Here is a 16,727-nt window from a genome sequence, read left to right as displayed (position 1 = left end):
ACTTAATAACTGTAAGAAACTTGTAATCCATTCTACTCTGCTTCATTTACTGGAAGTAAATGTTAAGATTTCCAACCAGTGGGAAATTGTTTATTTACATCTAGTACACTTCAGTTATTGTTTTTAAATTAATTTTCGGGACTCGATGTTGCCTTGTTACAAAAATCAATCCATCTTATAAATAAATCCTGCCTTATGTACTTATCTTTACTGTGACTAAGTACAGTGTGTTAAGATAAACGTTTTACTCAAAGAATTAGAAGGTAAATATATCTTCTATATTGACATAAGATCATAAGGAAAATTTTCGTATATTGTCACCCCTCAATTACTAAGTAGTGTAAATCAAATGACTATATAATAAAAAAACAAACCTTATCATAGTTGTTTTTCAATATTTATACTTTTAATTACCCAATATATATATATATATATATATATATATATATATTTCCAACTCAGAATTGCTTAAAAATAAATAAATATATTAAAGCAAGATACATAATTGTCCATTAATATAAATATCCATATCCGTATCACTAAGTTCAATTTGATACTTAGAAACCAGCAAAGTATTGAGTAAATAGTCTATAAGTATAACATTCCAATGGGTAAAAAATTAAATTTAAGTTAAACAACCATTGAAGGCTTGAAGCACTGGACGGCCAGTCCGTCCTTGGGTGGGACTTTCGGCGGTGCGCATCCACGATCTCACACCCGGGACTCGAATCTAGGACCTTCAGTCTCGCGCGCAAACGCTCAACCTCAAGACCACTGAGCAGTCATTCAGTGGCGACAATGTCTTACTATGATATTGCACGATCATCTTCTGCTGTATTCGGTGGATAACTGCCTCACACCTGACTCAATTGAAGTCCCCTGGTCACGGCTCCTCTCAAGCAATTAATTATGATGAACATGTAAGCTAAAGATGGATTTTGAAAAGTCCGTTTCAAAATTTCTCTGCTACTAATCAAGAAGCACCCATTATTATTATAGAAAATAAAAATATTTACGCCCGTATAATTGTTTTATATTAAAAGAACTAAGTTATAAATAAAATGGAACGATATAATCTCTTTAAATTTATATGGACAACGCAAAAACTTTCGACTATATTTGTTGTTTCTTTCTCCACAAATGTTGAAGAACAATTATATTTTCGTGAATCTTATATGTTAATATCTACTTATTCTTGGGAGCGATAACCATCAGTATTATTTTAAAATGTTTATATTTATGCACTTGCTTACTAAATCTGTGTAAACACTGACCGGATGTGTCTTATTATGAATATATATATATATATATATGCATACCATTTTTTGTTTGGACAGCTAACAGATGTGTTCTACATATCTTTTTTAGATAAAGCAAATAAGATTTCAGATGTATGCATTAAAAGATTAATTTTATCTGGTTGAATGTTATGTAAATGACTTCATCTGAACATTATCTAGAAATATTAACTAACTTGTTAATATATATAAAAATTAGAATTTCCGTTCCATCAACACTAAATATCTGCTCACACAGTACTTTCTATAAGCCGAAGTAAATGACTGAAATATTATTGTGAATGCGCACGACCGTATCTCCTAGACGAAGCAGACTGCACTAATTGAAAATGTCCAATTCTGGTTATCATGATTCAACAAATACACATAAATCTTGTAGATCTGCGTTAAAAGGAACCATTTTTATTTAGATATTTCTTCGCCATACACAATTTTATCGTCATTTCATGCAATTGTTTTATTAAACGTATTTGTTGGACGTCACTCTTTTGTAAATACGTATAACAATCTGAACTAGTTGCTTGTTGAGTTTCATTTCTAGAAGATGCAGATAGTTTATAAAGTCATTGTCATGAGTGTGTTAACTTATCGCAGACAAAAGTAACGATTATGTCAAAAAGTAAATTTTGTGTATATTTCTTTTACAACTAGTTCACGAATGGTTATTTTGGGTATGTTAAATGTTATACGTTGTGGCTCAATATTTTCGGAAGTTTCCTTTTCCTTACCATGAAATTTAACTCAAAAGCATATAGCCAAAAAGTAAACTAAAAGGCGGTTTACTGTAGGCAAAATCAGCTATGATATTTATATATATAAAGTAATGTATAGTGATAAAAATATAAGTTGCGGAAATGTAACAACTACAAATGAGAACTGTCTTCTACTTTGCATTAGTTATGTATTTCTAACATTAATAAGTGGTAGAATTGAACCATACATTTCCAAATAAGCATCACTGAATATAATTAAGGTTTTGGTGATAACAATATCTATTTCCAGTGATGAATAAATTAATATGAGAAACGGGTATTTATGTTGTGCGTTAGCTAAAATTCTTCGATCTCAATTCTTCATATTGTTTTAAATCCAAATACTCCATGAATGAAATGGGAAAATATAACTTCTAGATGACTAATAAATAACAATCAATTTAACTTCTGTGAATAGCACTAAATAACTTAGTCAAATAAAGATCAATGTAATAACGTAAGTTTTATGAACTATTTAGAAAATAAATCTTTGCTAATGTAACAAACCGAAACAAAGTTTGTTTGAAAAATGTGACATGTTGCTTTAATATCTATCGTACATAAAATTGATCGCAATGCTTTGCTTGTCAAACCATTTTACATGAAAATAAAGTCAGATAAATCGATCAAAATACTCTAAAATGTAGATAAGAAATGTATTAAGAAGAAATCGTAACTGATTTTAACTTGAACAACAAACTATTCAAATTACTGAAGAAAATATCTTAATCTCATACACTTATATTTTAGACGGAGGAAAGTTTAAACTATCGTACGTTCAACGACAGAATTCCCTAGGTCGGTACATGCATTGGTACTGTTTATGGTAAATGATATTCTAAGCGTATTGTGTCTACTAGCCTAGTTGTTCGAAATTTTCTCTGAAAAAAATTGATCATTCAGATTTCACTCTCTTTCTTAATGCATTGACATAAGCAGTAAATTTACAATCAAATTATTCATGATTTATTGAAAACATCAATCTCATTTGACACACAAGTCTGTCCTTTCCATAAGTCTCTGCAACTGATATGCGGAGAATAATCTTGAAAATAAATCATTTAAAATATTCACAACTTACTCTTGGTTACCACTTGACAAGAAAACAGCATTCGGACAACAAGTTAGTATACTCTTTGCAACTATATCGATTTAGATGTTTAATGTTATTTTCGTCACCCAACTGAATAGTTTCATTACTAAATACTAACTAATTATACTTATTTCCCAGTTCTTTCAACAAAATTTATATATAAACTGTACCTCAAAACAGTTCTTTATTTGCGACACAAGATAATCGTATTTCTCTCTGATAGCTTTAAAATGGTAAATTGGTAGATTTTCGTTTTGCTAAAGAGTTAATTCAGCTCGGTACGAAGTTGTTTGAGAAACGTAAAACTTTTCATATACGGGTTTATCCTTTGGTTCATTACTTACTTAGCTTTAAAAACGTTGAAAATTTCTATATGTGGAAAGCAGTTTCTCGTGACATTTCAAATAAAAAACCAAACTTAAATTAATGTCATGAATATATCAATTTTTATAATTATATATGTTATTTTCTTTCAGTCCGGGTTAAAATTTTTATATTCACTGCACAAGAATGAATATAAATTGCGTCAATAAAGTATTGTATATCCTTCTAATTACTTGAACAAGTTATAATGTTCATTTTTTGAACAAGAATGTAGTCTTTTAGTGCGAAACTATTTAAAAAGAGAGGCTATCCACAGCTGATATTCTAGTTAAATAGTACATCGTAAATTGTCGGGACAATATGATTCATCATAATACGTTCGGCAACTGATAAAACAAATTAAGAATTTACACCCAATACCCCTCGTGAATTAGCATAGGCTCACGACCAGGACTCTTCTTTACATTTGTTTACAGCCGATATTTATCCTTTACATATCTCCTTCCGATTCTCGACGTAAGCTGTTCTTCAATTTTCCTCTATCCATCCTGCATTCAGATTTCCAAGGTAGCGCATGCCTCATGGTTCAAGTTATTGATTCCCACAATCTATGTCCTATAAAACTCCAACTTATCTTCCTTATTTACTATTCAGATGGAAGCTGGTTTATTCTCTCCCACAGTAGGCTGCTGCTGATGGTATCCGATCAACGGACATTGGGTATCTTGCGTAGACAATTGTTTATAAATACTCATCCCTTTCGATTATGGTTTTAGCAGATCTCGACATTTCAGCTCCGCACACTAGAACTATCTTGACGTTCATGTTGAAGATTCAGACTGACCGATGTTGGTTGACAGTTGTTTTGAGTTCCATATGTTTTCCAGTTGTAGAAATGCTGTACATACTTTGCTAATTCCTGCCTTTACATCTGCACCAACTTCTTCCCGTTCATCGATGATGCTGTCCAGGAACGTGAAAGTTTCCACCTGTTCCAGAGCTTCCGTATAAGATGTGACTGGTTGGTATTCTCCGTGCCGTATTTTCGAATCTTGCTTTTTCCCTTGTGTATGTGTTGAAATTTGTTATTTCAATAGAATCATGGTTAACAGTTTATTGGATTAGAAATTAATAAAACAGAATCATCTATGACAAAATTATATTAGCTTCAGAATTGGTGATCAACACAGATTAACTGAAATCTCTCTTTTTCGTTTGAAATTCTTAGACAGCGGGCATTTAACCGTTTTCACTCAAAATTGAAAATAGGACTTTCGTTTCTTCCAGAGATTATGCAAACCAATGTGACATATTGTTGAAATCTGACGGTTGGTATTTTTAAACTTGTGCTACTTAAGAATCTAGCACGATCTACATCTTAGAACTTATATTCCGTTTGTTTGTTCCATAGTTTGAAGAGCTAGTAATTAACAGAAGGTCTTTTACAATAAAATTTTTTCTATTGATGTAAACAGTTGCATGTAACTTGTTAGTGTGTTACATAAATTGTTATTTACCATTTAAAAATAATATCATGTAATCGTCAATTATAACAACTGGATTTTCTCATAACTGTGAATGTGATGAATCCCATTTAATCCAATAACTATGATCCCATCTAACTGAAAGTCATTTCCGATGACTTCACTATCAGAATCATAACATATGGTGTATTTTGTCATCTAGCCTGATGAACTTATGAATTATTTGTAATTTAAACTTCAGTGAGTTTGAAAATTAAGTTTTTGAAGGTAAACCCGTACTTTATATTCAACTTAAATGCGATAGTATTTATAATACATTGTAAAGAGAATCATCCATTATTTGGATATTGAAAACTGTAAGCACGTCGATTGAGACATTTGGAATTGAAGTAAGTAATCAATGTTGATTTATCCTGTTTCTGCCTGCAAGAAACGCCTTCACATCAATTTTTGTTTATAACGGTAACTATGGTCATTAAAAATAGTTAACTGTAAAATTCGGGATAATGAATCTGATCATGCTCGACTAAATAGTCGACTCTCAACTATTACCGTAAATTGTGTAGAATTGAAATTACAGTAATGATAAGATTATCTTTTTACATGACATTCAATGTACAATGATTTGAATTTCAATTATTTTGTTTCGGTTTTGCTTTTTTACGAAAATATTATAGGTAACAGCTCCTCTGATACCCAATTGTAAAGGACCTGGTGATGCAACAAATTTTGAAAGATATCGAGAAGAACCATTGAAAAAAAGTAAAATTAATAAATTCGAAACAGAATTTGCTGATTTTTAAATTGAATAGAGAAAAATAAACAAATTAAAGAATTTATTTTTTCATCGAAAATTTAAATTCTATCCTTTCTTTTTTATCACAACTTATTATTAAAATACAAACTGAATAAGAAACATAAGGAATAGGCATGTTTTTACCTATTTGCTCATATAATTTTCCTTTGGTTTTCTACTACAATAGCACATATTTAACTGTTTGTTTATCTTTTTGAATTTTGTTTCATTATTTTTTTTCATATTATTGTTTCTTTGTTGGTGGTGTTCATTGTGTTATTTTTTAATATTATCTAACAATTATTTAATGACAATGCCAATTATTTGTCAACAATTTGCAACCACACAATTTTAAAAACTGAAAGACAGACGATGAATAAAACAAGATTATTGCTCGTCACTTCAAATAATCATAAAATATTCGTGATAACACAGCAATATTAGTTCTAACATTACAAATGGATATATATATATATATATATATATATATATATATATATATATATATCACCTCATATCCTTAATTAAAATACACTTTACCTGAAAATGTGTATGGTTTAGCCTCAGTTATGCGCCTGGTTGCTTTTTCTTTATTTGCATCAGATTAAAATGATCATCTAATTGAAATTAATTGTAAACAGTTGAGTATGGAGACATTCACTGCCTTATTACTGTATGTATGTCTTCAGCCTATTATTTATTTAGTAAAATAATTGCAATTATAATGAGGAGTAAAAAAAAATAAAACAACATACACATTAAAATTATTTAAATCAATTTTCTGTTCTGGGTTTTTCAGTTCTTGTAAACCTTAATGTTTAGAAAAGAATAAAACATAAAATACTATGTAAAAAGGTTAAAAGTAAATTAAATAATATCTCTATAAAACAATTGTTTACATTAATCTATGGAATAGAACTTGGCACATATATTGGTTATTGGTTTTACAAAAATAATCCTTTATAAAATAATGAAAACTGTGATGACTCAATTGTTGTTTCGAATTGTAACGACTCTATAATTCTTTAGCTTTGGAGTTGTTTTATTCTCTGATTTCAAGAGAAAATGCAACATGTTTCACGTTTCCCTCTTGATCTACAAATCTTCATCCTCTTTAAATTACTTGTAACCCATTTTGTGTTACCATTAGTTAACTAATTTCATCATAGTTGACCATTAGCAGCCTGAGATTTAAAGTTTTATGTGAGATCTATATTCAGTCAATTTTAAAATATTATCCAATCATTATTTAATTAGATTGCTAACATTTTAAATGATTGTTAGAAATCTTTAGTAATTGGAGCAATATGTCAATGAAAAGTTAGCCATTCAGGTAAATCTAAATTTTATAACAGAACCGGAAACTGTTGTGTGGCCTACTTTGATTTTTAGTAAACAGAGCTTGAATCTTTCTTTTTGTCTTCTTTAAGATAACAAAGGAAACTAAGTGTGTGAAACGAGGTATATAACTGAAAAACGTATTAGTTATGTAGGACGATAATATATCAGTCATACCATAAATAACATTAAATATTTAAACACAGTTCATGTGAAATAATGGAGCAACTCCTTAATGTATAAGGACAAAATACGACTGAAAAAAAAAGTAAACATCATTTCATGTTAATAGTGCTTGAAGGAACCGTTACTACTTTAAATTCATTTAAACTCTCGGTCAAAAGTTTTGTGATTCTAAAAACCCTTTTAGCTGTCTTTGCTTATCTTATATTTCAATGACATTATTCTTGATTACAAATTTCATCATTTAACTTCACAATGCTGACTTTTTTTCAAATTAGCTCTAACTCCAATTTTGAACTAGATATTTAGTTATAAATACATTTGACTTAAACTGTACAATAAGCTAATTTAGATGTACATTATGGATAAGTATTGTGCATCTGTAAAATTAAACATTCATGCATAAATACATCATTACATAAAAGAATGAGACCGAAGAATTGTTAATGAAAATTTAAAAAGAATCATCGCCAAATATATTTATTTATTTATTTGTTCAAACCTAGCATAATCAAATCAATCTATGCTCTAAAAACTACTAAATTCGTGTAACGTTTTGAAATAAACCGATGAAAATTCTTAGAAATAATCATGTTAATGTAATGTTAAGTAAGCTAGAAACCTGGGACCCAGGTCTCATGCTATTTGATACCCATCTAAAGAAAATCATACGTTCTTTAACGATTTCAGGTAGACTATTTTGACGAGCACCAGCTAAGACTAGACCTAAATTCTATGTTTTCTGCTAACTGTCTCCAACTACATAGATCGAAAAAGTAGTGCATGCAATGTCCAGTCACTTCGAGTAGTGATCACATAGCAACCATATCGATTGAATTTAGTCAATAATATATCTAAGAATAAGATACTTAGTAACCAAATATCGTCTAACATTTTGTGAAACTATATATATATATAAGGATGTAGGTGACATTCCATTGATCACCTAGTATTCAAGCGTCTCGTTTTCACAGGATTTTTTGGCATCATAAATAGCTCGACTGTAAATCTTTGATAGTGTCACTGGATTATTTGGATTCAAATCCTACTAGGAGTATCAGTCCCCACTACATTTCAAATACGCATTGCTGGAGACGATCAAGGCTTCTTCCTGATCACATCTTATTATTATCTAATACTAATAATGAAAAATTACAAGCTGAGTACTATGAACTTATTATGTGTTATTTCTTACTAAATGAATTAACTCAGATCTGTATTCTTTCGTAGTCTTTAGATTTTATTGTATTAGGAAATTTTTTATTTTGCTGACGCTTAATAATTAACTCTCCATTTCCATTCAACTGTATTTATTTAGCTTTATGAATATCTTGGGCTAAACATTTTCGCTCCATTTTGCAGCAAAAGTTTTTACCAGAAATCAAACTTGTAAAATCACATTGAAAAGATATGGTTTACAAAGTCATGGAATTTGATTCCTAAGAACGAGATAAACAGAAATTTCGGGTCACACAAGTCTCTATATTTAATCAGAGTTAATAATTTCATAACCACCTTGAACAATACACTACTGTATAAAAATGTTAGTTGAAATGAAAAAAACACTATTAGGTATCTCATTCAATCATCACTTTACGTTATTTTTGGTTTGCTGTCTTATCTTTTGTGTATATGTCAGCTATGGACAGTTATTTTTCGGCAAGCGATATTTCTGATATTTTGTTATTTTTCATTATAGTGATCAAGTCGATGTCTGGCTTATAAGATAGATTTTACCATTAATTTATAAGACAAACCTTACACTTTACTTACATTTTTAAATAGTCATTCAGCTTATTTCATTTGTTATGTTTGAAGAAATAACTGGTTGGTAGTTGGTCAAACTGATAATTTTGTAATTATTTTATCAGCGAATACTAATTGCGAGGTAAGCTAACGGTGAAGTATTTATTCAGTTGATTTCATCTTAGTCGAAAACTGTGCAGGTGTTTTTTTCTGATAAAAAAGATAGCAATCATTTTGACATTTTTCATAGCGAAGTCAGTAAATTTAACTAATCACTGTCTACTCATCTGCCTCAAGTATGAATAAGGTTATTGAAATAGCTTTCTACTGAGTAGTTTAGTTATTCTGAATATTAATTAAAATTAGACATAGTAGTTTGCTTTGATGAGTTGCTTCGAGTCTGTTAAGCTCTCGAAATTAGCATATTGTAAGATAATAAACAAGCTCTTTATTTGTTTACAGCAATCATGAATGAATCTAAAGGTTTAACAACTGAATTAAAGGCTCTACAGAAATATTTTGGTTATTATAGTTCAAATAACTTTACTTCGTGTATTATGAATCCATCACAAGTATTTATTCAAATAATTCTTAAACAGATTTGTACGGTAAATCGTACGAATTACGCCCGATAGTTGACATGACCTCCAAATTAATGTTGGAACACTTGAAATTTAGTAGGATATATTTCTACTAACAAGTAAGAAATCAGACTGTATCACGCGGTAAACCTGATCTCTAGCTTATACAACGCCGTTCATTTCAACAAAAGTATCATGCTTAATAAAAGTCGCTTTGAACATGTTAAAATATAGAAACCTTATATCAGTATCTGTAATACTACATATATTCAGTTGCCAACATTAGCATTATTTACTACCATATGAGTGACAGGATAAACAAAAAGAATTAGGTATTAACATTTTTTATTAGAATTTTGTATAGTATCTCTTGATGTCGTTAGATAATTTTCATAAATTTATATAAACATACATATGTAAATGTATTTTGCGTATAAAGTGATCGTATAGATACTTTGTTATACCTTATTATGCTGTACAATATTAACTTTCAATCAATTTGGTGATCAGTGACTATAGTACTTTAAAGTTCTTATTCACTTATGTCTGTTGGGAAATGCATGAAAGCAAGGAAGTCATATTGTGGAGTGTGCTACTTATATTGATGTAAGTAGTATATTACGCGAGTCAGAAACGTAATGTCTGGCAGCAGAAGATGAGGGGAAGATCAAGAAAAGAAGAGCGAGAACACAATGGAATTTGTTAGAAAACGCATGATCAATGGAATGGGAGACAATGGATTGATATTTGCAACAGAAACAGTTCAGTTTGATATGATGCATTAATATTTTGCAAATTGACGATTTACTATATGGTATTCAGATTTTAGATGGTGGTTGGAGGTAGTCAACAGGATAACATTTAGTGTGACTTCCTCCCCCTCTTTATAAGCAAAGATGGATAGTGGCTAGCAGTGGAATTCAGGAAACGCGTTTCGTTCTTTTTGGGACTAGTCAACTGGATGTTCACTCTTAGACTCGAACACAGTACCGTTCGTTTTAAATACTACCGCGATATCCATTTATATACTGAGTCCTGATAGTCACTTCTTTGTTTTGAAGGATGCTTTGATGATCCTGGGTTGATGAGATTCTCATCCTATAAGTGCTTCTTTGGACAGCATCAGTGCAACTACCTGAGCGTGCAGCACATTTTCTCCCTCGTGACCAGAGTACAGCAGCATCTCTCCCGAATCTAATCTATTCTGTCCACCCTTGGCCTGATGGATTTCACTTAGTTCGAGCACCGCCAAGTTGTATTTCCTCATTTCCGTAGCCATTTGACTGGTTTTCTTAGTCTCCTGAATTGTCCAGACACTCCATGTACCTCTATTGATTGTTTCTCTGGTTGTTAGAAGGAGCATGGGTTTCGTGACTTCCGAAGAATTTCGACTTTCACGATGAGGCGTCATAATTCTTTTGAAAGAAGATCCTCTAACTCGGAGGGCACAGTCTAAGTGGTTTAGCTCGTTTATTCTGGCTAGCGCTTTATTATCAAGGTCGTTTTCTACGAAATGAGGTTTCAGGTTTCATGCCAAGCTCTCTTCTTTTGTCCAAGTTTGGGACCGGCAATAACGTTGAAGAGCTACATATAACTCACTAAAGTGCAACTGTAATGTTAAGGCGTCAACAGATAAATCATTTGAATGAACTAATTTGACTTTTCTTTTATGATATAAACTTGATGCTAACCATTGCCTTATTTGTTGGAATGAACCATCACTGCATAGTATAGAACCTATCCATTAAGAACCATATTTTGCATGTCATATTGTAGTGAACATGAACATGGGTGGGGACAACCGAACGTATTTAGCACGAAATTTACAGACTATTTGGATAAAATCTGAATACAATTGATTGGTCACTGGGTGGTGATCAATCTCATGCTTGTCTAGTCCCTATTAGTGCAGATCGAATGCTATCGATCATGTTGCAATGTGGCCACCAGTCTAGGTGACTCGACACTGCGGGCACTATGTATTGAGATTAGATGGTGGTTGGAGGTAGTCAACAGGAAACCCTGGACCCGGGTTTCGTGCTACTTGGCACTCGTCAGCAAGGTGTACCTGTAATCTTGAGGGAACTGGTGCTCCCTGGCGGATTCGATCTCGTGTCACCCAGCTTCACAGTCAGAGACGTTACCACTGAGCTATCCGAGCCGTGACTAACCTCCTGTAGGACTGGTGGCCACATTGCAACATGATCGATAGCATTCGATCTGCACTAATAGGGACTAGACAAGCATGAGATTGATCACCACCCAGTGATCAATCAATTGTGATTACATCTCAGTCCTACAGGAGGTTAGTTAGAAAGCACTAACTTCAACATGTCAGAAGGTTATGGACCAAAAGAAGCATCATCATAAGGAATGGATCTCTCTGGAAACCCTGGACAATACTCAAGAAAGTGATAACAGGAAAACGACAATTAACAACAGCTGAACAAGAGCAGAGAAGTGAAAGCGCACGCCGAATACACATAAATAAACAAGCAAGTGAATAGGAGCAATAGAGCCGACATGCAGAAAAACAAGTAACACCTAACCAAGAGAGCCAATGTAGCAGCAGCCTCTACAACAGTAGACCTCAGTGTACACAAGTGAAAGATCAAGATTCTGAAATACAACACATCTTATACGGAAGCTCTGGAACAGGTGGAAACTTTCACGTTCCTGGACAGCATCATCGATGAACGGGAAGAAGTTGGTGCAGATGTAAAGGCAGGAATTAGCAAAGTATGTACAGCATTTCTACAACTGGAAAACATATGGAACTCAAAACAACTGTCAACCAACATCGGTCAGTCTGAATCTTCAACATGAACGTCAAGATAGTTCTAGTGTGCGGAGCTGAAATGTCGAGATCTGCTAAAACCATAATCGAAAGGGATGAGTATTTATAAACAATTGTCTACGCAAGATACCCAATGTCCGTTGATCGGATACCATCAGCAGCAGCCTACTGTGGGAGAGAATAAACCAGCTTCCATCTGAATAGTAAATAAGGAAGATAAGTTGGAGTTTTATAGGACATAGATTGTGGGAATCAATAACTTGAACCATGAGGCATGCGCTACCTTGGAACCATGAATACGGTTGTGTGTAACTATTCAAAATAAAGTTAACTGTTTTATTAACAGTGCATAATTTTCTGTTATATGAGCACTCAGAACAATAATCCTGACCAATTATGTTATCTACCTATTTTATAAGTTTTCTGTTTCATTGTTTATTCACCTGTTTGATAAGATATATTATTAAACGTATAATGAAACCAATCACTTTACATTAGAGAATTCACCTTTTTATGACACTACTTCAGTGATGCAGTCGTGCAGATATTTAAAAAGCTGTTACGGCGCCACCTGGTCATGAATTATTAAAGCTGAAATTGTCTTCTTTAGTTTTTTTATATTCAAGCTGTAACTATATTTTACTTATATTTTTAAAACTGGACGTTTGCTCTTGGGTTTGTTACCATGTTTTCAGACCCCGGATGACCTCAATATTGAAAGCTTGTGATGCTTTTTGTCCACATACTTATTTTGAATAACAATACCTTGGTATATCCGCAATTCGGTAAATTTATTTCTCATTTGGTTTTGGATGTAAGGAGTGATCTAAAAGTGAGCTCACCAACAATAGTACTTAACGACCATTCTTCTACTGACTCTCTTCGAACTTGTATGACTGTGCTCCCTTTATTTATCAGTCATAACCTTTCGTGTTTTTTCTTTATGGTATTCGTTTTGTTCACGCATTTGTCCATTCTTCTAGTTACTGTCCAATATGTTTACGAAGCTCTTTTGCCATGTTTAAGAGACTTTATCGATTGATTTTCTGTATACCAATGACATCGATGTAAGTTTTGGTAGCATACAAACAGCCTACTCATTCTGGATAATCTAAGACTCTATGCTCAGCAGTCTGGGGATTAGTTTAGTATTGTACCCACGGGATTCTACTTTTAAAAGTAGAATTTCTTAGCTTGACCTCATTCAGTATGAAAATCTAGATCTGGTGAGTACTCGTCTCTTAACTTTTCCAGATTATTGAGATCTGTATATCACACAAATTTCTTCAGTAAGGTCTGATTTATTCTTTGAATTTCGGAAGATTTATTGCAAGTTTTCAAATTGGAGAAAAATGAATAAAGTCCAGCGAGAAAATATTTTTTTGTTATAAGCTTTCTTTTGAACTAATGGCAACTATTATACAATTCATTATTCTTAAATTATTCTCAATCTATTAGTTGCAGCATCTCACACTCACAGCCACTTTTAGCTTGACTTTGTACCATTGTTATTTTCCACTTAGTGGTATGATGCGGTCTAGTTTGCTGCTGTAAAAAATTCGTATATCTGAAGTACATATTCCATACAACGCAGGCTGATATTAGTGTTCTAGACTGAACCGGTTGGTTTAGGAGAGACTATTATCTTAGCGAACCAATAAGAACTAGGCACTGAGTTTATGCTGCTCGTACGAGTTTATGCGTCATTGGTCTGGTCAACACGTAGATGTTCTAGTTATCGATCTTACCACTTGATAATTACCAAGTCATAAAGATATAACATTTTGCTTTATGACTTCTTTGTTGAAATATCTTTATTTTGTGCAGCAACACAGTGTACATATAATGTTTGCTTATGCAGTAAGTCAGGTCGACAGTGTGCACTTTTCCCACTTGGCTTACAGAATGGATGGACAAAATTTTCATACAAGATTATGGTGATCAGTAATCATATAAGTATTTAGGAGTCAGTTTCTCGTGTTAAAGTCGGAGTTCACGTCACATGAACATTACTAAACATACCCGCCCATCGCAGCATAAGGGCTGGTAAAAAGTGCTATGAAGGTCGGCTCAGTTAACCCATAAGAATGGTCAAAGACCCTTAAACGCTGATTAATGGTTTTTCCAGGTTAAATTATTTTTAACTGAAGATTTAGGTAACAAAATGATTTTGAGCTAGCCATGCGCACGTAGAGTGTTTTAAAGGAGTGTGTGAGGCGGAGGTGCAGTGATGAAGGTCAAGACGTTATAGAGAACTATTTTACCTTACCTGCATATGATGCAGTATTACCCTTGTTTGATGTTGATGCTCGAAAAACAGCAAGTAAAAGTCTATAATATTTCGACAGTCATTTAGTGTGTATCTGTGATGCACACAACGAGAATATTTTTAAGGGAAGACAGCTTTCAACTTGATAAATGGATAAGTAATCGCCCACAAGTGACTCAATTATTCATGTCAAATACACAAGCTGTCGCTTTTAAAAAAGCTAACTTCGAAATACTTTTCGCCTATCGTACTTTGAGTTCATTCTGAAATATTTCGAGTCTATTATTTATAACGTCGATATACTGAAACCGACTTTATTAAAGCAAGACATCTCACTAAATACAAACCCAGATTGTGACACTTTGCGATCTCTAGCATCACTCATACTCTCCGGGAAGTCAAGCAAACTGCCAAGCAAATCAGATCTCAAAACAAAAGATCATTCAATCATATATAAAAACAATCGACTGGAAACGTTTTTATCTTGAACAACTCATAGTCTTAACATAGCAGACAAATGAAGATTTGGACTATTGAAAGGAGAGTGTAGTAGACTTTAGATACGGTTATGTGAAGTACGGCTGTTTAAGGCAGAACTAATCTCTGTATTTCACGAGGAATCCCGAATAGAGCTGACTGCTTACTTGTGCGGTACCTCGTCCTAAACATTATTTATCGATGATCAGTGAGAAGAATAAATTACTAGTAGATTAGGTGCAGTGAGTAATTTGGTGAATACGTCATTCAACAGAATGGTCTTGGGTGTTAAAAGTTTTGGCAGTGATAAGAAGAGTAATGGGAGATTGTATTTGTTGTAGAAGAAGGAGTTCTCGCCTTATTCAGCAGCTAAGTATCCCTACCATTGGTCAAAGTGGAAAATGATGTCTACACACTCTTTTCAATAAGGATATTTTATTTAAGTCACATTTTGGGTGTGTAATGAAACGTACTCATTTATTTAAAATTCAAAGCTGTGCCTAAAGAAAGTGGCAAAACTCGAAGTATCGTTGTGCTTATGAGGGTTGTCGGTAGAAGAATCTATCTGAAGGAAATTTATAGATACTGAGGTTTTCGTTTGATGGGAACACAATTCTTTCAGGATCGGACACAGGGACTTATACAAATTAACTCACACGGAAAAACAAACGAAAAGCATTCCGATTTGAGGGTTGGCAATCAGTATGGAAACGTTTGTGTGGGCTATACTCATCCTATTTTTAAGGTACCAAGTACCACAGGACGTGAACGTCAGTTTACATATGGGTACCTTGGAGATTTTCATGATAGAGGTTGAGCGTATTATTAAAAGTTAGCCTCTCATTCCTATCACTGTTAAATCAAGATTTCGAATTAAAAGCGTTATAAGATGCAATTTAAATGGTTGAGATCATGAGTGAATACATGGAAAACCCGGTTTTCCATGGTGGTCTAGCTTGAATTCACTTATGATCTCAACCGTTTAAATTACTTTAATATCCATAAAATCCCTTCTCTAGTTATAAAATGTGTTGATGATAAAAAGGAAAACACAACAGGTTCAGTGATGACCCACTACATGAGGGCTGTGCTGCAAGGTGGAGTGTGTGTTAGAGCAAGCTAACGTTTGGGGTTATTCCCGCAGCATGTGTTTATAAGAATAGAGTTGCTTTTTAACACAGATGCGAAAGTACTCAACTGAAGAGGAGTATGAGAGAGTGACTTGGTGGCGATATATCCTGACTTCTTAATGCTAAATAAGTGACCTTGGGGCCTATTTCAGTGGCCAATACCTGACCATAACAGATCACCAAGATAATTAGAGCTGAAAACAAGAAAAACAATTTTAGTGAGAAATATTAGAAATCTGCGTATTATTGGAACTGCAGATGACTGGTTATTATTTGCCCTCCGAACTTATCATTCTTATGAACTATAAACATAAGTGTGATTTCGGGCGTACAGTTTTAAATACTAAGGCCCATTTTCCTTTTATTGTGTGCTTGTACCAAGTAACTGATCACTTTTTATGCTAGTTTGTTCTGATGTTTGTGAAAAAAGTTTCATCTGTGAAGTAACCAACGTTTTCA

The 16,727-nt window shown here is 32.9% G+C and overlaps 1 protein-coding gene across 2 annotated transcripts in view; it reads left to right on the top strand.

Moving 5' to 3' along the window:
* Positions 1-7,342, top strand: part of MS3_00003633 (uncharacterized protein) — a 58,431-nt gene extending 51,089 nt beyond the window's left edge. For both annotated transcript variants that reach the window (XM_051211476.1, XM_051211477.1), the window contains one exon: positions 5,629-7,342. In XM_051211476.1, the coding sequence (XP_051071540.1) occupies positions 5,629-5,754 (126 nt within the window). In that variant the 3' untranslated portion in view covers positions 5,755-7,342. The remainder of the gene's footprint in view (positions 1-5,628) is intronic.
* The last annotated feature ends 9,385 nt before the right edge of the window (positions 7,343-16,727 follow it).

This window comes from Schistosoma haematobium, chromosome ZW, assembly GCF_000699445.3.
Source record: "Schistosoma haematobium chromosome ZW, whole genome shotgun sequence".
NCBI lineage: Eukaryota > Metazoa > Platyhelminthes > Trematoda > Strigeidida > Schistosomatidae > Schistosoma > Schistosoma haematobium.
The sequence above is the reverse complement of the archived record's forward strand: the minus strand, read 5'-3'. Positions and strand labels throughout refer to the sequence as shown.